General features: G+C 42.6%; 1 protein-coding gene across 4 annotated transcripts in view; it reads right to left on the bottom strand.

The window, feature by feature from the left end:
- The window catches only part of baiap3 (BAI1 associated protein 3), a 313,607-nt gene that overhangs the window by 7,469 nt on the left and 280,044 nt on the right, over window positions 1-26,094 (bottom strand). For all 4 annotated transcript variants that reach the window (XM_063058746.1, XM_063058745.1, XM_063058744.1 and 1 more), the window contains 10 exons: window positions 25,100-25,251; window positions 22,468-22,588; window positions 21,067-21,210; window positions 19,852-19,929; window positions 17,719-17,934; window positions 16,903-16,971; window positions 16,445-16,524; window positions 15,588-15,696; window positions 10,578-10,649; window positions 2,115-2,198 (listed from right to left, as the gene is read on the bottom strand). In XM_063058746.1, the coding sequence (XP_062914816.1) occupies window positions 2,115-2,198; window positions 10,578-10,649; window positions 15,588-15,696; window positions 16,445-16,524; window positions 16,903-16,971; window positions 17,719-17,934; window positions 19,852-19,929; window positions 21,067-21,210; window positions 22,468-22,588; window positions 25,100-25,251 (1,125 nt within the window). The remainder of the gene's footprint in view (window positions 1-2,114; window positions 2,199-10,577; window positions 10,650-15,587; window positions 15,697-16,444; window positions 16,525-16,902; window positions 16,972-17,718; window positions 17,935-19,851; window positions 19,930-21,066; window positions 21,211-22,467; window positions 22,589-25,099; window positions 25,252-26,094) is intronic.

Raw genomic sequence — 26,094 nt, 5'->3', positions numbered from 1 at the left:
GCCAGAATTGCTGGGCTAAGAACTTCTTTGCCACATTCAAATTCAAGTGCAGGCCAGTAGCCAGGTTGTTACTATGGGATTTGTTTCATTCCATCCTCATGCTATCATGATAATAGTTGCCTGGTCTCCGAATCTATTCCAGGGAGCACCTGAGGGCTAATCATATTTATGCAATCCTGGGCTCACATATAATTCAGGCAGTGTAAAGACAGTAAATGTCCTTCCTTGAAGGATTTTACTGAACAAGGTTTTTCTTGACAATCCAATGGCTTTATTGTGAACATTACTAAAAACTTCTAGTATTTAAGTTCTCAAATCCAGATTTTTTAAAACAAATGTAAAATCCCCTGCTCTCCTGAGTCTCCAGAACATTGGCTTTGAGTTCAGAAAATATTGGTAGTTCAGTCAAATAAACACACCGACCATCAAAATAAATTCCCCAAACAACTGAGCGGCCCTCAAAGCAGTGAACTTGAAGCTGCAGTTTGGAAAAGTTTAGGAGGTGCGTCATGTTTCTATCTTGTGATGAACCTGTGCTGTGGAAAGGGAGCCTTAGTTGTGCTGTCACCAAATATAGAAAGTGATGGAAATATCGTGCAGCACTTTGGAATCACATAGACCAGAAATAGGCTCTTTGGCACCTTGTGTCTATATCCATCTTACCAAAGTATTCATCCACACTCGTTGGCCACTTCATTTGGTTCAGGGGTGGACGCTGGCATGGTCTTCCTTTGCTGTAGTCCATCCTCTTCAAGGTTGGACAAGCAATGCATTCAGAGATGCTCTTCTGCACACCATGGTTATATGAGTTACTGTCACCTTCCTGTCAGCTTGAACTGCTCTGACCATTCTCCTCTGACCTCTCACCTTAACAAGGTGTTTTCGCCCACAAAACCTCCGCTCACTGGATGCTTTTTTTTTCTCACACCATTCTCTGTAAACATTAGAGACTATTGTGCATAAAAATCCCAGGCGATTTGAGATACTCAAACTACCCCAACAAGCACCAACAGTCACTCCATGGTCAAAGTTACTTTTCGATCACATTTTTTCCCCGTTCTGATGTTTGGTCTGAACAATAACTGAACCTCTTGACCATGTCTGCATGCTTTTGTGCATTGAGTTGCTGCCATATGATTGGCTGATTAGATATTTGCAGGTGTACAGGTTTCCCTAATAAAGTGACCACTGAGTGTAAGTATCTTCCATGGAGAAGCAAACCAGGTAACAATTCTAATTAATCACCTTTCATCAGCACCAGGAAAATTAGATCTCAAGTCTGTTTTAAGTTTCAGTGAAGAGGGAGGGTTGCATGAGAATCTGACTTTCAATTGCAACGTAATGTGTTCTATTCAGTTCTCATAATGGGGTCTCCACTACATTGGGGAATCCAAAAACATATTGGGAGACTGATTTGTAAAACACATTTGTGATCACAGGGGTGATCTTGAGCTATAATTCTCTCTCCCTCTCCAGTGTGACTTCTTTGGCTCTGAGCTCCTGCACTATTCTAGTGAGGCCCAACTTCAGCTCAAGGACCAGTATCAGGTCTTCTGATTAGGCACGTTACAAATTTCAGAACTCGGCATCAAATTCAGTGATCTCTTACATCTCGTCTTCTCAGTCAGGGTCGGAAATAGCCTGTTCTGATTAAAGGCCATCAACTGTAATATTAACTGATTGATTTGCTGAGTGTTTCCTGCATTTTCATTTGTTTTGGATTTCCAGTAACTAGAGCCTTTCATATCTCTCAATTCCATCAGTTTTTTAAATGTATTCTTTGCTTTCCATTCACCTTCCTCTACCTCTGTCTCCTCCAGATGGAACAGCTGCAGTGAACCAGCCTTCACCATCCTCTTCCATCCTGCACCACCACTCTGGGGATTGTATTACTGTACTCAACCTTCCTTGTCTCCTGCTTAGCATGGACATTTCCCTCGTTCTCTTCTTCCTTTCCTCCTCTTTAACGTGAAGCTTATTTGGCTTCCAACCTTTTGTGATTCTGATGAAAGCTCACAGGTTTGTTGAGATTCTCCAGCATTTGAATTTTTGTTTGCTTTGTGGAGTTGTTGACAGGCCAGTGTAAATGGAACTTTAACAGCTGATGCACTAACCTGCTGTTGTATTTTTGCCTGGTAGGCCTTCTCGATTAGCTGCTGTGTTGAGCATTTGTTTAGATGCAACTCCTCCTTCAGAGCCTGGAGGTCCAACGTCCCAGCGGTTAAAAGATACAGAAATGAAGAAAATATATTGAAAGATAGATTAAAAACATGCAACTATGCAACAATATATTCAGTAATTGATCCATGATGGTAATACAGACAATAAGTATATGTGGAAGTAAAGAAGGAAGCTTAAAGCACTAAATATTGTTGAATATTTGTCCAGTAGAGACAAAAACAGCTGAGAACTTAGCCTGATAGGAAAAGTCAAGAACATTTATCTTGATATTCATCCTAAAAGAGTGGAAGAAATAGGGAATGAGGAATACAGTGTGAGAGAGAAATGAAAGTAACAGAAAATTGCTATTTCTGGGTGGCACGGTAGCATAGTGGGTAGCGCGGCGCTATTACAGGTCGGGGTGTTGTAGTTCGGAGTTCAATTCTGGTGTCATCGGTAAGGAGTCTCTGTATGTCCTTCCTGTGGAACGTATGGGTTTTCCCCGAGTGCTCTGGTTTCCTCCCACAGTACCAAGATGTACCGGGTGGGTTCATTGGACATTATAACTTGTCTCATGATTAGGTTCAGGTTAAATCAGGGTTTTCGGGGGTTGCTGGGGCAGCGTGACTGGAAGGGTCAGAGGGCCGACTCCGCCTTGTATTGCTAAATAAATAAACAGAAATGGGGAGAAGGTGGAATGAGTAGGGACAGGAAGAGAAACAGTGTGAGAGATGGAGAGAAACAGTGTGAGATATGGAGAGAAACGGTGTGAGATATGGAGACAGTGTGAGATATGGGGACAGTGTGAGATATGGAGAGAAACAGTGTGAGATATGGAGACAGTGTGAGATATGGAGAGAAACAGTGTGAGATATGGAAACAGTGTGAGACATGGAGAGAAACAGTGTGAGATATGGAGAGAAACAGTGTGAGATATGGAGACAGTGTGAGCTAAGGAGAGAAACAGTGTGGATATGGAGAGAAACAGTGTGAGATATGGAGACAAAAAGTGTGAGATATGGAGAGAAACAGTGTGAGATATGGAGAGAAACAGTGTGAGATATGGAAACAGTGTGAGATACGGAGAGAAACAGTGTGAGATATGGAGACAATGAGATATTGAGAGAAACAGTGTGAGATATGGAGAGAAACTGAAATATAGAAAGTGTGAGATATGGTGACAGTTTGAGATATGGAGAGAAACAGTGTGAGATATGGGGACAGTGTGAGATATGGAGAGAAACAGTGTGAGATATGGAGAGAAACAGTGTGAGATATGGAAACATAGAAACATAGAAAATAGGTGCAGGAGTAGGCCATTCAGCCCTTCAAGCCTGCACCGCCATTTATTATGATCATGGCTGATCATCCAACTCAGAACCCCGCCCCAGCCTTCCCTCCATACCCCCTGACCCCTGTAGCCACAAGGGCCATATCTAACTCCCTCTTAAACATAGCCAATGAACTGGCCTCAACAGTTTCCTGTGGCAGAGAATTCCACAGATTCACCACTCTCTGTGTGAAGAAGTTTTTCCTAATCTCGGTCCTAAATGGCTTCCCCTCTATCCTCAAACTGTGACCCCTCGTTCTGGACTTCCCCAACATCGGGAGCAATCTTCCTGCATCTAGCCTGTCCAATCCCTTTAGGATCTTATACGTTTCAATCAGATCCCCCCTCAATCTTCTAAATTCCAACGAGTACAAGCCCAGTTCATCCAGTCTTTCTTCATATGAAAGTCCTACCATCCCAGGAATCAATCTGGTGAACCTTCTTTGTACTCCCTCTATGGCAAAGATGTCTTTCCTCAGATTAGGGGACCAAAACTGCACACAATACTCCAGGTGTGGTCTCACCAAGGCCTTGTACAACTGCAGTAGTACCTCCCTGCTCCTGTACTCGAATCCTCTCGCTATAAATGCCAGCATACCATGCGCCTTTTTCACCGCCTGCTGTACCTGCATGCCCACTTTCAATGACTGGTGTATAATGACACAGTGTGAGATATCGAAACACTGTGAGACATGGGGACAGTGTGAGATATGGAGAGAAACAGTGTGAGATAAGGAGAGAAACAGTGTGGATATGGAGAGAAACAGTGTGAGATATGCAGACAAAAAGTGTGAGATATGGAGAGAAACAGTGTGAGATATGGAGACAAAAAGTGTGAGATATGGAAAGAAACAGTGTGAGATATGGAGAGAAACAGTGTGAGATACAGAGAGAAACAGTGTGAGATATGGAGACAGTGAGATATTGAGAGAAACAGTGTGAGATATGGAGACAGTGTGAGATATGGAGAGAAACTGAAATATGGAAAATGTGAGATATGGTGACAGTTTGAGATATGGAGAGAAACAGTGTGAGATATGGGGACAGTGTGAGATATGGAGAGAAACAGTGTGAGATATGGAGAGTAACAGTGTGAGATATGGAAACAGTGAGATATGGGGACAGTGTGAGATATGGAGAGAAACAGTGTGAGATATGGAGAGAAACAGTGTGAGATATGGAGACGGTGAGATATGGAGAGAAACAGTGTGAGATATGGAAACACTGTGAGACATGGGGACAGTGTGAGATATGGAGAGAAACAGTGTGAGATTTGGAGACAAAAAGTGTGAGATATGGAGAGAAACAGTGTGAGATATGGAGAGAAACAGTGTGAGATATGGAGACAGTGTGAGATATGGAGAGAAACTGAAATATGTAAAGTGTGAGATATGGTGATAGTTTGAGATATGGAGAGAAACAGTGTGAGATATGGAAACAGTGTGAGATATGGGGACAGTGTGAGATATGGAGAGAAACAGTGTGAGATATGGGGACAATGTGAGATATGGAGACAGGGTGAGATACGGAGAGAAACAGTGTGAGATATGGAAACACTGTGAGACATGGGGACAGTGTGAGATATGGAGAGAAACAGTGTGAGATATGGAGAGAAACAGTGTGAGATATGGGGACAAAAAGTGTGAGATATGGAGAGAAACAGTGTGAGATATGGAGAGAAACAGTGTGAGATACGGAGAGAAACAGTGTGAGATATGGAGACAGTGAGATATTGAGAGAAACAGTGTGAAATATGGAGACAGTGTGAGATATGGAGAGAAACTGAAATATGGAAAGTGTGAGATATGGTGAAAGTTTGAGATATGGAGAGAAACAGTGTGAGATATGGAAACAGTGTGAGATATGGGGACAGTGTGAGATATGGAGAGAAACAGTGTGAGATATGGGGACAATGTGAGATATGGAGACAGGGTGAGATATGGAGAGAAACAGTGTGAGATATGGAAACACTGAGACATGGGGACAGTGTGAGATATGGAGAGAAACAGTGTGAGATATGGAGAGAAACAGTGTGAGATATGGAGACAAAAAGTGTGAGATATGGAGAGAAACAGTGTGAGATATGGAGAGAAACAGTGTGAGATATGGAGACAGTGTGAGATATGGAGAGAAACAGTGTGAGATATGGAGAGAAACAGTGTGAGATATGGAGAGAAACAGTGTGAGATATGGAGACAAAAAGTGTGAGATATGGAGAGAAACAGTGTGAGATATGGAGAGAAACAGTGTGAGATATGGAGAGAAACAGTGTGAGATACAGAGAGAAACTGTGAGATATGGAGACAGTGAGATATTGAGAGAAACAGTGTGAGATATGGGGACAAAAAGTGTGAGATATGGAGAGAAACAGTGTGAGATATGGAGAGAAACAGTGTGAGATACGGAGAGAAACAGTGTGAGATATGGAGACAGTGAGATATTGAGAGAAACAGTGTGAAATATGGAGACAGTGTGAGATATGGAGAGAAACTGAAATATGGAAAGTGTGAGATATGGTGAAAGTTTGAGATATGGAGAGAAACAGTGTGAGATATGGAAACAGTGTGAGATATGGGGACAGTGTGAGATATGGAGAGAAACAGTGTGAGATATGGAAACACTGTGAGACATGGGGACAGTGTGAGATATGGAGAGAAACAGTGTGAGATATGGAAACACTGTGAGACATGGGGACAGTGTGAGATATGGAGAGAAACAGTGTGAGATATGGAGAGAAACAGTGTGAGATATGGAGACAAAAAGTGTGAGATATGGAGAGAAACAGTGTGAGATATGGAGAGAAACAGTGTGAGATATGGAGACAAAAAGTGTGAGATATGGAGAGAAACAGTGTGAGATATGGAGAGAAACAGTGTGAGATATTGAAACAGTGTGAGATACGGAGAGAAACAGTGTGAGCTATGGAGACAGTGAGATATTGAGAGAAACAGTGTGAGATATGGAGACAGTGTGAGATATGGAGTGAAACTGAAATATGGAAAGTGTGAGATATGGTGACAGTTTGAGATATGGCGAGAAACAGTGTGAGATATGGGGACAGTGTGAGATATGGAGAGAAACAGTGTGAGATATGGGGACAGTGTGAGATATGGAGAGAAACAGTGTGAGATATGGGGACAATGTGAGATATGGAGAGAAACAGTGTGAGATATGGAGACAGGGTGAGATATGGAGAGAAACAGTGTGAGATATGGAGACAGTGTGAGGTATGGGGACAGTGTGAGATATGGAGAGAAACAGTGTGAGATATGGAGAGAAACAGTGTGAGATATGGAGAGAAACAATGTGAGATATGGAGAGAAACAGTGTGAGATATGGAGAGAAACAGTGTGAGATATTGAAACAGTGTGAGATACGGAGAGAAACAGTGTGAGCTATGGAGACAGTGAGATATTGAGAGAAACAGTGTGAGATATGGAGACAGTGTGAGATATGGAGAGAAACAGTGTGAGATATGGGGACAGTGTGAGATATGGAGAGAAACAGTGTGAGATATGGGGACAATGTGAGATATGGAGAGAAACAGTGTGAGATATGGAGACAGGGTGAGATATGGAGAGAAACAGTGTGAGATATGGAAACTGTGAGGTATGGGGACAGTGTGAGATATGGAGAGAAACAGTGTGAGATACGGAGAGAAACAGTGTGAGATATGGAGACAGTGAGATATTGAGAGAAACAGTGTGAAATATGGAGACAGTGTGAGATATGGAGAGAAACTGAAATATGGAAAGTGTGAGATATGGTGAAAGTTTGAGATATGGAGAGAAACAGTGTGAGATATGGAAACAGTGTGAGATATGGGGACAGTGTGAGATATGGAGAGAAACAGTGTGAGATATGGGGACAATGTGAGATATGGAGACAGGGTGAGATATGGAGAGAAACAGTGTGAGATATGGAAACACTGAGACATGGGGACAGTGTGAGATATGGAGAGAAACAGTGTGAGATATGGAGAGAAACAGTGTGAGATATGGAGACAAAAAGTGTGAGATATGGAGAGAAACAGTGTGAGATATGGAGAGAAACAGTGTGAGATATGGAGACAAAAAGTGTGAGATATGGAGAGAAACAGTGTGAGATATGGAGAGAAACAGTGTGAGATATGGAGAGAAACAGTGTGAGATATGGAGACAAAAAGTGTGAGATATGGAGAGAAACAGTGTGAGATATGGAGAGAAACAGTGTGAGATATGGAGAGAAACAGTGTGAGATACGGAGAGAAACTGTGAGATATGGAGACAGTGAGATATTGAGAGAAACAGTGTGAGATATGGGGACAAAAAGTGTGAGATATGGAGAGAAACAGTGTGAGATATGGAGAGAAACAGTGTGAGATACGGAGAGAAACAGTGTGAGATATGGAGACAGTGAGATATTGAGAGAAACAGTGTGAAATATGGAGACAGTGTGAGATATGGAGAGAAACTGAAATATGGAAAGTGTGAGATATGGTGAAAGTTTGAGATATGGAGAGAAACAGTGTGAGATATGGAAACAGTGTGAGATATGGGGACAGTGTGAGATATGGAGAGAAACAGTGTGAGATATGGAAACACTGTGAGACATGGGGACAGTGTGAGATATGGAGAGAAACAGTGTGAGATATGGAAACACTGTGAGACATGGGGACAGTGTGAGATATGGAGAGAAACAGTGTGAGATATGGAGAGAAACAGTGTGAGATATGGAGACAAAAAGTGTGAGATATGGAGAGAAACAGTGTGAGATATGGAGAGAAACAGTGTGAGATATGGAGACAAAAAGTGTGAGATATGGAGAGAAACAGTGTGAGATATGGAGAGAAACAGTGTGAGATATGGAGAGAAACAGTGTGAGATATTGAAACAGTGTGAGATACGGAGAGAAACAGTGTGAGCTATGGAGACAGTGAGATATTGAGAGAAACAGTGTGAGATATGGAGACAGTGTGAGATATGGAGTGAAACTGAAATATGGAAAGTGTGAGATATGGTGACAGTTTGAGATATGGCAAGAAACAGTGTGAGATATGGGGACAGTGTGAGATATGGAGAGAAACAGTGTGAGATATGGGGACAGTGTGAGATATGGAGAGAAACAGTGTGAGATATGGGGACAATGTGAGATATGGAGAGAAACAGTGTGAGATATGGAGACAGGGTGAGATATGGAGAGAAACAGTGTGAGATATGGAGACAGTGTGAGGTATGGGGACAGTGTGAGATATGGAGAGAAACAGTGTGAGATATGGAGAGAAACAGTGTGAGATATGGAGAGAAACAATGTGAGATATGGAGAGAAACAGTGTGAGATATGGAGAGAAACAGTGTGAGATATTGAAACAGTGTCAGATACGGAGAGAAACAGTGTGAGCTATGGAGACAGTGAGATATTGAGAGAAACTGTGTGAGATATGGAGACAGTGTGAGATATGGAGAGAAACAGTGTGAGATATGGGGACAGTGTGAGATATGGAGAGAAACAGTGTGAGATATGGGGACAATGTGAGATATGGAGAGAAACAGTGTGAGATATGGAGACAGGGTGAGATATGGAGAGAAACAGTGTGAGATATGGAAACTGTGAGGTATGGGGACAGTGTGAGATATGGAGAGAAACAGTGTGAGATATGGAGAGAAACAGTGTGAGATATGGAGAGAAACAATGTGAGATATGGAGAGAAACAGTGTGAGATATGGAGAGAAACAGTGTGAGATATGGAAACAGTGTGAGATATGGAGAGATACAGTGTGAGATATGGAGACAGGGTGAGATATGGAGAGAAACAGTGTGAGATATGGAAACTGTGAGGTATGGGGACAGTGTGAGATATGGAGAGAAACAGTGTGAGATATGGAGAGAAACAGTGTGAGATATGGAGAGAAACAATGTGAGATATGGAGAGAAACAGTGTGAGATATGGAAACAGTGTGAGATATGGAGAGATACAGTGTGAGATATGGAGACAGTGTGAGATATGGAGAGAAACAGTGTGAAATATGGAGACAGTGTGAGATATGGAGAGAAACAGTGTGAGATATGGGGACAGTGTGAGATATGGGGACAGTGTGAGATATGGAGAGAAACAGTGCGAGTTATGGAGACAGTATGAGATATGGGGACAGTGTGAGATATGGAGAGAAACAGTGTGAGATATGGAGACAGTGTGAGATATGGAGAGAAACAGTGTGAGATATGGAGACAGTGTGAGATATGGAGAGAAACAGTGTAAGATATGGAGAGTGTGAGATATGGAGAGAAACAGTACGAGATATGGAGACAGTGTGAGATATGGAGAGAAACAGTGTGAGATATGGAGACTGTGAGATATGGGGAGAAACAGTGTGAGATATGGAGACAGTGTGAGATATGGAGAGAAACAGTACGAGATATAGAGACAGTGTGAGATATGGAGAGAAACAGTGTGAGATATGGAGACAGTGTGAGATATGGGGAGAAACAGTGTGAGATAGGGAGATAAAGGAAAGAAGAGTGTGATGAAAGGGTTGAAGAGATAAAGAGTGGAGAGAGAGAAGAATAGATAGAAAGACTTCAGAGAGGGAGGAATGGACAAAAGAAAGCAGACGTAGCAGACCGGTGGCTAGGAGAATATATCCTGAAGCCCCAATTAAAATAATTTTATGTGCCCCCTCTGTTTTCATTTGGTAAATAGATATCTGAACAAGGGAGAAGGCTATTCATTTCATTTTGCCAATGCTACTACTTCATTTGCATCTTTGCTATCTACTCTTGCCAATTTCTGCCTTTTTTCTGGACTTTTTAATATCTTGCTACTGTGAATCTCTCTCTCTTTAACTTGCTTTATGATTGACATTACCCATGTGGGAATATTTGCCGTGTTGCAATAACCTTTTGTGAGGGACACTTGTTGAATCTTCTTATGTTTCAAGTATCACTCCTGTGTTTTCTCCAATTAAAGATTCACCTACCCACAAAAGGATCTTTCTCGAGTCACCTTTGTTCTATTCAATCATTCTCTGTTATTATGGCTCTGTTGGTTAGTTCCCTCCAGGGAGGTTCTAGGTGAGTCCCCAGCCAGTGTGAAGCCAGCAGCATTTACCTTGTAACTCTCATTCCGTAAGGTCTGAACTGGTAATCCTTGTCCCTCAGCATGAAGAAACACCACAAGTGCCTAAGGAGAAAAATAATTAATGCAGAATGTCACACTACCACAATAGACCCTCCAGGCAGCAGTTTGTGAGCTATGGCTGAAGAAAGGGCCAGATCATGTTGAACCCATGGAGTAGGCCAAGTAAGGGTTGCAGCTAGTCGCAAGTTTTTATAAGTGGGCATGGGGTAGTTTCTGACTGGAAGCACCACTGCTCCTAGTGTACTGGGCCACTGTGACCTGCTGGCATTAAGACAGGGGCTGGAATTCCCACAGGACAACCTGGAGGGATGGGGGTGGGGGGTGTTGGAGTTGGGAGGTAACTGGTGGTAAGGAAGAATATACATTGGGCTGGGGGAGGGTCACCTGCAGTCAGGAGCTGTCTGGTAGGTGACTCACATTAGTGCAGTTCACGATAATTAATTTTGAAGGACAGTCAGAAATAGTTGTCAACGCTTTTCTCAATGTAATAAAATGTAAAATGGGTCTTGAGAAGTCATTGTTGAACAGAAACATTTAAGAACTTCTGGTTTAAACTGACATTTTAGTGCAGATAGCAGAGGTGTCACACTGTCAGACAATTCAGGTGGGTCTTACACATGTACGGGCACTATTATGAGGAAAGTTTTCTCATTACGAAACCACATTTATCACTTTCTAAACACAATCCTACAAAACAACAGGGGATACCTTGAGATATCCTTTTGATGTAATAATCTGTAATGATTTTACAGTCATCAACTGTGGAATTGGAGGGTGTGAAATCTGGTGTAGGATTGTGTCAAATGACAGTTCACATGCTTAGTGTCAAAATGCAGGTTGCATTAAATCTGGAACCACAAAATTGGAGACATCACGATGGGGAAAATGGGAAAAGAGGCAATACAGGAAATGCTGGCATATTTGTTCTACATGTTGGATACATGTTAGCAACAGGGAGATAAGGTTTAACAGGTATTTTGAAATGGACAAACAGTCAACAAAGGCCAACATAGTAACATACAGTACTTTCAAAGACAAAGATGAACAGACACACATTAGCTGACAGGTGTGAATTTGGGAGGAAAGCAGAAACAGGAAAAAGATGTCAGGTTGAATCAGTCACCTGTTGTACAATCTGGTCATAATTCTTGGTATGGAACTTACATCCTGGGCATCAAAGGACCTGACAAACTCAACTCAGAATTAGTTTACTGCTAATAACAGGCACACTTTAGCATAGGATGACTAGGCATCCTAATTATTTGGCATCATCCATGTATTACAAGCTTTGTTCTGTCAAGAAACTGTTGCCATGCCGATAGTTTACACATGACATCTGGTCATTTAGAATGATAAGAGTTTAGTGAAAATTATAAGTAGTTTGTAGTATAATAGCGTATGTGTGAAATATAACAGGAGGTGTGTATGCAGATTTGTTGCAATAACTGGCTGGAGTTTCAGGAGCAGATTGGTTGAGCTGAGAATCAGCTTCTGCCAATTCATCAATAGCCATCATCACAGTGAGTACTGGCCAAAGGCAGCTTGTCTTTTTCTCCAAGCAAGCTTAGTGTTTGGCTGCTCCTCCTGCTCCAGGGGGCTGATGAGCATTGGAGACATGGGTGGATGTGTCAGGGAGAAAGGAAAGCACAGAAAGGAGGAGCCGTGTGCTTGTCTCTGACTTATCACTCCTTGTTCATCCTCTCCACACCCTGTTTCTGGTATCACACCTTCTGTACCCAAGCCCCTTTCCCTTTCATTCAGTAACTGCTTCTAAGCATGATCACGTGAGGATACATACAGTAGATTGGTAAGAGACAGCTAATTGTTGCAGCTAATTTAGGAAATCCACCTATGGTCTAACTATGCATATTCTGAATAAACTACTCAAATCAGCCATTAAGTATTAAATCAAACTGAGCATCGTCCCAGTTAATAACGAAAGGGTACAGGTATAGGGACCAGCCATTGCACATCTGTGATCAGTGCTAAGAGTTGACTAGAAGCACATCCACGTTTTTCACTCCACCAGCCTCCACATTCAACAGTTCATTCTCTGTAATTTATTAAACCTCCAAGGTGATCCCACCACCAGATATGTCTCCTCTATTCCCTCTTCAGAAGTGCTGAGATCTGCTTTACCAACTTTCCCTATCATAAGACTTGTAGAAGTTTCAATACCTGCCTTTTTAACTGATCCTTTCCTATAATCTAAACAGTCCTTCCAGGAAAAGTAGTGTTTCAGATTTCCTTCCTCTATGTAAGTGTTTTACAACAGATTGTGCTCTCCTCAGGACTGGGAAAACCAATCATAGACTGGGAACACCTTTGTTTGGTGTGCAAAGTTATCCTGAGATTCCAGTTGCTTGTCATTTCAAATCTCCGTTCTCTAGTCTGAGCTGTGTCCTTGATCTCGCACACTGTTCTAATAAACGTACACTTGAGGAACAGCATGCCATCTTCCAGCGTTACAGACTCACCGCTGAAGTTCACAACCTCAGACGGCACCATGAACAGCAATCAGCTTTATTTTTCTCTTTTTCATTGGCATTTCAGGTTTCATTTGCTCCTTTCTAATTACACCACCCTAGACTCACCTTTTGTCATTTAATACACTTTGCTAGCCTCTCTGCTAGCATCTTCACTTCTTATGTCACCCTCTCTCAGGCTCCAACCCCTCCCCTCCCCTCCCTTTGCAAATTTCAATTGATCTCATTCACACTTATCCAATGCTAATGAAAGGTTGTGGACCTGCTACTTTCTGCATGGATGCTGCTTGAATTGCAGAGTATTTCCAACATTTTCTGTTTTTATTAGGAGTGAATTCCCCTGGAGAAAATGTTCATAGGATTATGAAATGGTGCAAGTAGACTCTTGAAGACAAAGTGTTACAAGTCTTGATAAGGCCATGAGGTAACTGTGGGTAACTCTCATTTCTACACAAAATAACCTGAAGTCATGAACTTGAACCCACAATGAACTTTGCAGCCATTTGCAAAGCAGTGTCTCATTCACTGAATATTATTATTCACAGATGTTGAAATTGTTTTCGGCAAATGACATGCAAAGCCACCAAAGCCTCCTTCACCTGCAGCTTCAACAGCATGTGTTCAAAGGACTTGTTCCTCAGCTTAGTTATGGCTCTGGAGCTCAGTCTATGTGCATGCTCTGTTTTGTATTACTACACGTGCTACTACCCCTAGCATCAAACACACCCTTACTGAAAGAATGGGTCCTTACTTTGCACACTTGCTATCTGGTCACCCTACTCCAGCAGGAAATCCAATATAAGACAGTAGAAGCAGCCTAGAGCAGATGAGAACAAAGACATCTTCAGACCAAGAAAAGAAATCATGGACTTCAGGCATAAACTTTTCATCTCACAGGAATGTAGGCTGATTTTTAATCCTGTTAACTCTGATAGACATTCACTGGAACTCATTACCCCAAACTTTACAGGTAATATAGCCTGTGTAAACTCACAGCACGGGTGACCCAAGTTCAACCCTGAACTCGGGTGTTGACTGTGTAGAGTTTGCATGTTCTCCCTTCAATCATGTGAGTTTCCTTAGGGTTCCCTGATTTCCTTCCACATCCCATAAAAGTGCTGGTTGGTAGATTAAGTGGCCTCTTAAAAATTAAAAATTGATATATATAAAATTTAGTATACTATTATGTTATCTTGGTTTCTTATGCTTAAATTACATTGTTTGTAGTATTTTCTTTTTGGTATTGTTATCTTTTGGAATTTTATTATACTTTAACATTGTATTAATGTTTATATGGCTTACCTTTTTTGTATACTTACTCAATAAAAAGATTTAAAAAGAAAGAAAGAAAAATTGCCCTAGTGTGTGGATGAGTGGGAGAATGTAGAGGAAGCTGATGAGAAGGTAGTGTTAGGGCTCGGGTCTATTCCAGGGTTGACCAGCAGGGGCAGACATAGTTGCCTAAGGGTTTTTTCCCGAGCTGATTGGACTCTCTTGTTATTGATCGTTGACTGCACGTGCTCCCAATTACCATTTGTCTGTCTAGACCCTGCTTCCTGTACCTTACTCTGCTCAGTCTTGAAGTGTGATCTTGTAAGTAGCAAGAGCATGCGTGCGTGCATGTTTTTTTTAAATGTCTGCTTACCACCTGCCATTTCTGGATCCTACTTGTGCATCAAGATCTTGGATTACTGCATTTTTGAGTTGGACAGGTTGCCTGTTTTTGCCCATCTTGGCTAAAAGAAAGTAAAGCTTGCTTTTGAATTTGCACATCAACTGCATCGTGGTTTCTGCAATTGGGTTCACTCACAGTTCTCAGTGGTAGAATGCTGGACTTTCAACCCAGCGGCCTGATTTTGATTCCCAGTCGGGCTATTTCCGTTACACGTAGGGAGAATAAAAATGGAATTAAAATAGGATTAATATAAATGGTGGTTGATGGTTAACACAGACTTGATGGGCTGAAGGGCCTGATTCTGTTCTGCATCTCTCTGATGCTGTGACTCTAAGCTACCACTTTATTTCTAATTTGTGTCCACTGTGAATGGACAAAATACTCACTTTTAGCTAAAAGGGCATCAGCCAAATAATTATAAACAAAGAATTATATCCATGTTAAAATCTCTTCTCAGCCACAACTCTGCTTCGCTTTGTGTGCTTCATAGAAACCTGTATATAATGGGGCAAGCATAAAAATTGCCCGTAAGAATGATCCTTAACTAGTGAAGCAACCTTTTAAGGAACCCAAATTATTTATCTGTACACTAAACTAATGCTTAGAGATTGAAGATAGAAATAAGCTGGACAAACAGCAGAACAACATGTAATGTGAAAATGAGTTGTTTTTTTCGGTGGAGTACTAAGCATCCACTTGTGGTCAGTGCCGGGATGCAATGGATACAGATGCAGTCGTTTGCCACATAGAAATCTTAGCACAAGTTGGGAATGGGCTGGTGCAAGTGCTGGTGACTGGACCCCCGTTCTGTGCTCTAACCTCCAGAGTAAAGTGAAATCGCTCGTAGAATTCAGCAGACACCCCAGTATTTGTAGCCAATGCTTCAGCAATCAAATCCAACAGCAATTTCCACAGAGTAGTCAATATCCTGGGGAAAGACAGAAAAATCCATTGGCAGGGATGCCAGGAAGAAGCACTGAGTTTGGTTTGGTTGAAAGGGTCAAACAGTGGATCTTTAGCTCTTGAGTCATTGGGACAGATTCTTTTCAAGATGCCCATAATATTAAAATATTCTTCAACAGTTTTATTCAAAGTATGGACTAAATATAGAGTAAAGCTCATAAATTTTGAAAAAAATACTGCATATGTTGGGACTTTGGACAAAACGTTTTTGCCCAGAAATATTAACTTCATTTTCCGGCATATTGTGTTTTTGTCTAACATAGAGTGAAGCTCGCTTTATACCGAGCCGTTCTCTCCGAATTGGGTAGAGCATAAGATTTTAGTTCACTGCTCCATCAGACAGTGTGTAGTCATGTACAACGTTCTCTCGGAGCTGATATGAAGTAAGGCTGATCTGGTTGTCTGTTGGCATTGGGTTGGAATCCATGTTCCAGAAGGTATTAAATTTAAACAAGTGAGTTGTTCAATTGCTCCAGTATACGTCTCAAACACGTTAGGTCAACTTTAAACCAATAACTCCTAATCCACTTGACCTATCCATCTGACATTACATCAATGACTACACTTCAGAAATACTTGGTGTACTTCAGTGTGACACCTTCCATGTTATTAATACTCAGTGTAAATACCTTGGAAGGGGTTGAGGGTATGAAAGTCTCTACAGAAATGATTTTGTTTCTGTTATCAATTTGGATCTTGTTGAACTTACTTACCTGCAGAGGTTTTCGTGCACAAGCCATTCACTGAGGATTATTAGATTGTCGTCCAGGAATTTCATCAGTGGAGACACAGCCTTCAACAAGACAGATACAGGTGTGGGTAAGAGAACTGCTGTCAGGCCTAATCTACCTTGACACCATATTTTCAGAGACACATACACGATCAAACACCACTGAAAATCTGATTCGTTTTCCAAATATTATCTTCCTCGTTCAATCTCTCATTCCCCTTCTCATCCATCCATTGTTCCCGGCCCCACCCCCCTCCTCTGAGATCTCAGCACAAACTGTGGATCAGTTTCTTGTGTAATGAGGCTGAGACCCGTGGTGGGTAAACTGATCCACTTCATTCGGTGCCCAGATGTGTGAGGACAAGAGATGGAGCCTGCCCTTGCTGCAAGGTGGTTCCTAGGCAACCTACTATGACAATTTCACCACGTTTCACTACGTACATCATCAGACTGGATGGAATCTGGAGACAAGCTAATATGTTGAATGTACTTTCGCAAGTCAAGGACCATCTGCAAAACAATCCACAGAAAACAGTGTTAGATTGGCGAATGAGAAGCTTGCATATTCTCACCAGGATATCCTCTTTACTTGAGGGTGCAGACCAGTTTGATGCTTCGATTCGGTGGGTAGAGGCTCACCTCTGAATTCCAAACATATCAAATCCCAGTCCCACAGAACAAGGTGAACCCAGCTAATTCACAACTGGATCAAAACAATCTTGGCCAAATTAGTCCAATCTCCAGAGGGTGAAATTGATCTCCACTAAGTCAAAGTGAACCACAAAAAGAAATGCCACTTGATGAGATCAGGTGAGGTTACCCTGACCACATGAAACTAGTCCACATCGAACCTGGTGCGCTCAGCAAATGAAACAGATTCCTACTGTATCAGACTGATCCTGACAGACTCTATTGGAACAAATTATCTGCATTGGATCAAACTGGCTCCAGTAGATCAATTAATCTCTGATAGATCAAAATGTTGCCATTGATCCTAACTGGATTGAATGAAGCCTCATTGAACCGCTAAATCTTCATCATGTACAGTTGACTCTTACTGGGCCAGACCCAAACGCTGCCCACTGGATCAAATAGATGCAGTGGGTGCAAATGGATCAGAAGAAACTGATCCCTATTGAGCGGGCTGGTCCCAGCTTCAATGAAGCAGTCGCCGCTGTAACAGATCCATCCCCGTCACATCAAACTATGCTCCAGTAGTTTAAACTACATTAAACTTTGTCAGACCGTGCTGCTTACCTTCTCCACCACCTGGTTGATCATGTAGTTGGCCTGCCGCTGCATGCCTGCATTAATGCTCTGCAGCTGGGTGTCCAGAGCTCTCTGCACCTGCTGCTTCCCTTCCAACCCACAGAGCTGCTCCACAGACATCTCCACCTCCTGCCACTGCAACTCTTTCGGCAAGTTCCAGATGTACTTGTGCACGTGCTCGATGTTATTCAGGACAATGCACAGCTGAGGAGGCAGAAGGAGAACAAACCGTGAGAGGGAGAAGAAGCAGCAAGACCAATATGGAGATGGGAACTGGCGGGATAGGGGCAGGATACAAGTCGTTGGGCAGAGCGTCAGCACCTGGTTATTCAGTTCATTTCTTGCAGAAGCTGAATTCCCTCAGTAAAATCCAACAGGTAATAGGTTGTCCTGCCATATAGCAGGAAATAGACTGTCCAGTCCATCGAGTCCATACTGTCAAGCACCCATTTACACTAATCCCATCTTATTGTTTCCAAATTCCCATCAACTCTCCCCAGATTCTCTCCCTCACTAACACACTTGGAACAATTTACAGTAGCCAATTAATGGGCCATCCCACATCGTTGGGACGTGGGTGGAAACTGGGGAAATGGGAGGAGCCCCACAAGGTCACAGGTAGAACACGCAAACTCCACACACAGACAAGATCATGAGGTCAACACCAAACCTGGGTCACAGAAGTTTGTGAGGCCACTATGCAATGCTGGATCTGGAGGATTAATATCAAGATAGCGGCCTTATATAGTGAACCCTGAGCTGGTTGCCATGGTAATGTAGTGGCTCCTACAACTCAGGGTGTCAGAGTTCAGAGTTCAATTCCGGCACCGTCTGTGAGGAATTTGTGAACTTTCTCCCCGTGACAGCATAGGTTTCCTCTGGGTGCTCCGATTTCCTCCCACAGTCCAAAGACGTACCAGTCAATACGTTCATTGGTCATTGTAAGTTGTCCTTTGATCAGGTTCATAGGTGGGTTGCTGGGCAACGTGGCTCATTGGGCTGGAAGGGCCTGTATCTCGTAAAAATAGATTGTCACATTGTCAGGGTCCTAGTGATAGGAACTGCTGTAATTCATGGACTCTGCCCCTTTCAATCCTGATCCCAAACTGATCTTTGTTGCAAACTCTAATTTAAGGATTAAGAAGCTGAAGAGAGAGGGTGTTCTGTTCAAGGTACCATGAGGTATTGTGGGTAGTGGGTGAATTGAGCTTGGGTTGGGGAGTGTAACATTCTTACACCCTGGAACCTGCTCTCCGCTCACCATTTCTCAATTAATTACAAGCAGGAGAATACATGGGCAGTCAGACCATTTCCAGAAGGTGTTTTAATAATTTAAAAGAAATGGAATCCTCATTTTATAAACAGCTTTGCAGTGTTAAACGTGACTGGAGGATTTCTCCAGATCTTCAGAAAGTTGGAAGCTAAAGGGAGACCTGGAGAGCTTGAAAAATATGCTAACACAACTAGACCGTTTTGTCTGGAGGAACAGGAGTACTTGCTTTGAAACCAAATTCTTTCCTTATTAGACTGTCACCCCACGCACACTCCCATGAACCTTCCAAGTCTCACAACATGTTCTGACCCCATCTCAGCCATTTAGAAGCCAAGCAAGTTAATTAAGTTGACCGAAGGGACCAATCATTTTCACTAAGAGCTTGAGTATGCTAGATTGTATCCTTAGAACCAGGAATACAATAAAGAGCTAAAGCATTCGGCCTGCCTCTGTGTCTCCAAAGCTACCTAGAGCCAACAGCATAAGCTATTTATCTGCATCGGCTTCCCACAGACTTGGGATGAAGAGGTCTGATGTGCTGTAGAGCAGGAGTGATAAATAAGCCTTAGGCAAATTGGTATTCTATACAGCGGAGCCAAATGGGAGACGGTTTGCTTGTTAAGGATTCTATTCACTGGATATAAATGGAAAGGGCTTTGGCCAATTGGAATTCTATACAGTGGGACTGAGTGGGAGGGATTTGGTTCATTGGGATTTTGTGTAATAACAGTGAACAGGAAGTGGAACTCCATCTGGAGTCAATGGCTATACTACACGATATCTGAAATGAAGAATATGATGTGATTTATTGGATTCCTTCATATTGACAAGGGTTCGTCAGTGCTCACCTGTTGTGTAATTTTCTTCTGATCATCTGATTTTTGTCTGATCATTTCTGAGTACATCACAGCTGCATTGCAAATATCCTGAAAAAAAAATTGACGTGTTAGTCTATTTGAATCAGTGGTTCTATAAAGAGAACCATCTATTGGCACCGACTGACTGCCAATCCTGCTGTTTATCCAGTATTTATTTCCAGATTTCAGCAATTGCAATGTTGTGGAATTAATAGCTCCAACATCATCAGTCCCCGTTCACATACATCAGTCTTACATCTCTTGTGGATAACTATTGCCACCTGCAGATAATGAGCCTTCCACTACTCTCCCTAAGCCACTTTAACCAGTGGTGTCAGTCAGTCTCCCCATCACCAGCATTCCCTCTGTTCCTCCCCACCCTCTAAATAACACATCCTACTTTAGACAAAGTATTATCAATCTCTCTGCACTGATGCTGCCCGACTTGCTTGGCATCTCCGGCATTTTCTGTGCTTATTTCGGATGTCCAGTTTTCAGTGTTTCGCTTTTGACTGGTGCTGGGAATGCACCTTGTACAGTATCCAATCCGGATACTAAACTACTCAACAAGTTCCCTAATTCCAAGTCTATTGTACCACACGCACGCAGCTCACTCGAATAATCTGAACTAGCAGAAAGCTGGAGCAGCAGCAGTTTGAATGTGTATAATTGCCTTTCACACAGAAACCTTGGTAAGCATATAACATAGAACAATGAAACCAATGAAGGGTGGCTGCTGAACTGTTACTTTCTGGTTAAGTCAAGATAGGGAGAAGTGGGGATAAAGGACCATGAAATATTTGTAGGTCATGATCCAGTCTGAGTCAACTGAAGTGACAACTAACTAGACTGAACAAGATTGAATGGAGCTCTTGGAAACCATGCAGATTACTCTTTGTAATCAGAAGCTCAGGTTAGTCAAGCAACCATCTTTGGTGTCTCTCTTTGAGTTTATTCACTCCTCAGCCTCTTTATTCCAGTTTCTTCACACCAGCCAGAGAATCTAATCACCAGTTAAACAGGAGAAGGAGACCCCAGCAGGCTAGTGTGTTTGAGATCCCAGCAGGCTAATGTGTTCGAGATCCCAGCAGGCTAATGTGTTCGAGATCCCAGCAGGCTAATGTGTTCGAGATCCCAGCAGGCTAATGTGCTTGATTTACTCTGGCTTTCTACACAGTACCGGGAGGAATCAGTGTGGTTACTCACGTCAGTGATCTTTGTTACAAACACAAAAGCTCCCATCGGGTCAGGCCAGGCCAGCTGTAGCCAGAAGCTCTTGATCTGACTGAAACAGGTCACCACATCAACAGCTGAGCTGCTGTGTTTGGACAGGGTGTCAACGGGATCGAGCTGGGGAAAAAATCACAAACGTTCACTGTCATTACCAGCAGAAAGAAGAACAGGGCAGCACGGAATTCACCAGCAGACAGAGTCATTCATTGAACACACACAGCCCTGTTGCTGGCTCCATCCAAACTTTGAATCACCTGCCATTTCCCATCCGCACCCTCCCTTGTCAAGAAGTCTACCCTCCCGCTGATTCTCCTTTCATACTTCAGTTGTGCTCCTTCAAAGAAAAAAAAACATACAGCACAGAAACAAGCCCATCTTTCCATGATGCCTCTACCAATCATGAAGTCAATTTAAAAATAATCCCAACTGCCTGTACATTGACCTATATCCTTCCATTCCCTGCCTGATCATATGCCTGTCTAATTGGCTTTTAAATATTGCTACTGTATCTGCTTTCACCTCCTCTCCTGGCAGTACTTTCCAGGCACCTGTTACTCCGAGTAAACAAAAAACTTGCTCTCAAATCTTCTTTACACTTTTCTCTCACCTTAAATCTCTGCCCTCTAGTATTTGACTCCTCCACCCTGGGAAAAAGACTGACTTTCTATGTCAGTCATGTTCTATCAGTTTGCCCATTGGCCTCTGGCGCTCCAGAGAAAACAATCCAACCTTTCCTTATAGCTAGTACTCTCTAATCCAGGCAAAATCCTGGTGAATCCCTCTTGCATCCTCTCGAAGACTTCCACATCTTTCCTGTATTGCAACAACCAGAACTGCAACGATGCTCCAAATGCAAAGTTTTGTACAGCTACTCAAAGTCCCGACTGGTAAAGGTATGTATTCCATAAACCTTCTTTACCACCCTCAATACTTGTATCACTAATTCAGGGAGCAACTTCCTAGCTCTTTGCTTCATCCCTCCCCCTCCAAGTTTCACCCATCATCTGGTGGTTCTCTCTCTCCCCTCCCTGAACATTTTAAGACTACTCCTCAGCTTTTTATCTCCAGTCCTGCTGAAGGGTTTCAGCCCGAAACATCAACTGTACATTTTTTCATAAACGCTGCCTGGCCTGCTGAGTTCCTCCAGCATTGTGTGTGTGTGTTGCTCGGATTTCTAGCATCTGCAGATTTTCTCTTGTTTACAGCTTTTGCACACTCATTTTCTACTATAGTTCACTAATGTGAGTGAAGCTTCACCAGACAATTGTCAGCTGAATGCAAGAGGAAGACAGGAGCAAAAGGCCTACTTTGCCAATGCGTTCAAAAACATGAAAAGCTGTTAGCTGATTCCATTTACCTTCTCAAGTCATTTACCTGATCCATCATCACCGCCTTCGTGATTCGTTCACATGCCTTCTCATAAACTATGTGTAGCCACTTGTTAATAGATATCTGGAACCAGTCATGGAAATTCCCGAGTCCCAGATCTGAGTCCCTGCAGAGGGAAAGATAAACAGATTTAGGGCCTGAACAGGATGCAGTATTATAATTCTCCCTGCTAGGTCTTTGGGATCTGATGATAGACCAACCCTTGCTCGTTGGAATCAGTCTGACATGATTCCTGCTGGGTGGGATCTGTGTGTTTGATCATTCCCCGTTGAATGGGACCCAGTATGGGATTGCTGCTCTCCTTCACCTAAAGGGAGATGTTGTTTCAGCTCAGTGTTTCCTTGAGCAGTGCTGTACCTGATAATCAGAGTGGACTTTATACACAGCTTCAGAATGTCCTTAGACCCACATCCTTCTGCTACCATTGGGCTATGATTGACACCCACATATTACATACATTTGTGGACATCTCACTTTAGGAAAGATATCGTGGCCTTAGAAAGGACGCAGAGGTTTCCTGGAATGGCCCTGGGGATGAGGGACTTCAATGTGGAGCAGCCAGGATTGTTTTTAGATGAGAGCAGGCTAAGGGAAAATTTCAAAGAGATGGCTCAAGTAGAGTAATGCAAAAAGAGCAAAACAGCATGTGTATGGACACATAATTTAGGAGTATGAGTAGGTCACTCTGTCTCTCAAATCTGCCACACATTTTCTAAGATCATGGTTTGTCTGACTGTCATCCCACCTTCGCATTAAAGCTTCTCCCTTTTCACCCCGTTATTTATCAAGAATCTATACGGTTCTCTCTTAAAAGTTATCAAAAATGTTGGTTCCATCACAGGGAAAGACTGTTCCAAAGACTTGCAGCCCTTCAAGAGAAAAAAAAGTTCTATCTTAAAGGATGATCCTTTATTTTTAAACAGTGACCCTTGTTCCAGATTCATTCACAAAATGACATGCCCTCTGAGTGTTCACACCAAGAAAATCTTTGGTTAATATGGTCGCCTTACTGCATTCACACTTATTGACACTCCCAATGACTTAGGGGCTTTCATCCCTGGTGCCGTATTGAAGTAAAATGTTGCATCTTGTGTAAATATCATTCCAGTCTCCCAAATTCCCAGTCTGTCGATGATGCTACTTTCCACATCACAGTACCTTGATCTCTCTTTTTCCTCAACTGCTTGTTCCTTCCACCATGATTGACATGACCCTCAACCATGCCTGTTCCATTGCCCATACCTGCCTTCAATCGTTGTGCCTCCACACTCCGAGTATCCACCGTAATATCTGGATCCTCCTGTCTTATGCCTCCTCCATCAAGTTATTGAAGGAACTGTTTCTTCCTGAATTTCTGATTCATTCTTCCCCTTTCACCCTCTGCTTCCCATGCATATGCAGGGCAATACCCATTTATCTTCAGACATAGCAAATGAAGGCAGGATTCACGCTCTTCAAATTGAGCGTTCTACTGTTAGTGCTCACTCTGTGGTTTATATCACATTGGGAAATGCAGAGTGGGTGACATTTCTGCAGCAAACTTCGCTCAGAGCACAAGTTCCACCCAGACTTCCAACTAGCTGTTACTTTACTTCTCAATTTCTCTCCGACACATCTGTCTTTGTCCTCCTGCACTTTTTCAATGAAACTTAAAGTAACAACACCCGATCTTCCTGCTAAGGCGGTAGCACAGACTGGTATGGAAACACCAAAGCCTCTGAGCAGAACGTCCTACAGAAAGTAGTGGATTTGGCCCACTACATCACAGGTAAAGTCCTCCCACCCATTGAGCATATCTACTTGAATTATTATCATAGGAAAGCAGAATTCATCATCAGAGATCCCCACCATGCTCTCTTCTCACTGCTGCCATCATGTAGAAGATACAAGGGCCTCAGAACTTGCATCACCAGGTTCAAGAACAGTTACTACAAAAGGGGATAACTAAGCTCAACTTCACTTGCCCCATCATTCAAATGTTCCCACAACCTGTAATCTCATTTTCAAGGACTCTTTTCTTTATCTCTTTATCTCATGTTCTTGTTATTTATTGCCATTTATTTATATTTGCAGAGTTTGTTGCCTTCTGCACTCTGGTTGATCTTTCATTGATCCTGTTATAGTTACTATTCAGTAGATTTGCTAAGTATCCCCACAGGAAAATTAATGTCAGCATTGTATATGGTGACATATATGTACTTTGATAATAAATTTACTTTGAACTTTGAACGGACTTCCAGACTGAACATTGAATTCAATACAGTCAGATAATCAGCACATTTTGCATTGTTCATTTTCATTAATCATCATTTTGGGGGGTAATTTTATATTTTATTCATCTTCTGCTTCTCAAGCTCCAGATACCTTCTACAGTATTGTTCACCAATGATTTGACCACTCTTTCTCACCTGGCTCCATCACCACTTTGATCATTCATTTCTACCCTCTACCTTCACAGAGACCCCTCTCTGCCTCCTCCCCCATTCTCTGCACTTTGAAGCTTGTTTTACTTCCTAGTCCTCATAAAAGATCAGCAACCTGAAACATTAATACTTCCTCGCTGCAACTCTCTGATCTTCCAAGTATTTTTAAATAGTTGTAGCTTCAGTCAACTCACTTCAATGGCAGGAATTCCCTGAAGTGTTTAATTTCCTTCAGAGACAGATATAGCTCGAACAGTGTCTTTGCGATTTGCTGGGTCATTCTCGACATCTCCTGTTCCATGGCTGCTCCCAGCTCCTCCATTACTGTCAAGACATCATCTGCAATCTGCGGGAGGCATCAAACAGCCAGTTGAGGAAATCAGTTCGTGACTCAGCTAGAGATTAGGAAGCAGTTTGAAGAGAGCCAAGATACTCAGGTGGTCCTGTGTCACAATCTTGTTGGGCTCTGCCTCTTCAGTGGAGAAGGAGCCTAGCTGAAGCAGAAACTACTCTGATGGATTTAAAAACATGACGACGGCGGGAGGGGCCATAGGCATAAAGGGGAGTTGTACGACAGGACCAATGCTCTGATTCTGAATGTGGTAAGTTCTGATCAAGCCCAGGTTGTTCATTTGCAATGAACAGTAGCCATACTGAGTAGGGCCCATCCACTCATTGTGACAGTCAGGTACACAGTTATCCAAAATCATCCACCCATTCCGAGAAACTTAAGTGAGGAGATGGGAAATGCTGTCAGGGTAATGTAAAGGTTATGGAGGAACAAATCAACACTGGGAGGTCATCAAATGAGGTGAGTCACAGGAGGAATGTGATGCCCTGGTCTCAGTTTGCTGATGTTTACACATTGTCTCAATTTGGAAAGTCTTTGGTTGCAGGCTGATCTTTCACTAATGGGGTGCTCAATCCTCACAATGCGGGCTCACCAGCAAAGCCTCCCGTGGTGGAGAAGGAGGGGGCCAATGCTGAGAAACTCATTTGTGAAAAGCGGGGGGGCAGACTTCCTCTCAGGATATCTAAGATTGGTCCCAATCTGTCCAATGGGGAGTTCACCTTCACACGAGGCTTTCCCTATAATTCACTCACACCCCTTGGGGGCTAACTCTGGGTATCTCTCGCATGGGATGGGGGCTTACTTTGAGTATCTCCGTTCACAGCAGATTACAGTCTC

Source organism: Mobula hypostoma, chromosome 9, assembly GCF_963921235.1.
Source record: "Mobula hypostoma chromosome 9, sMobHyp1.1, whole genome shotgun sequence".
Classification (NCBI taxonomy): Eukaryota; Metazoa; Chordata; class Chondrichthyes; order Myliobatiformes; family Myliobatidae; genus Mobula; species Mobula hypostoma.
The sequence above is the reverse complement of the archived record's forward strand: the minus strand, read 5'-3'. Positions and strand labels throughout refer to the sequence as shown.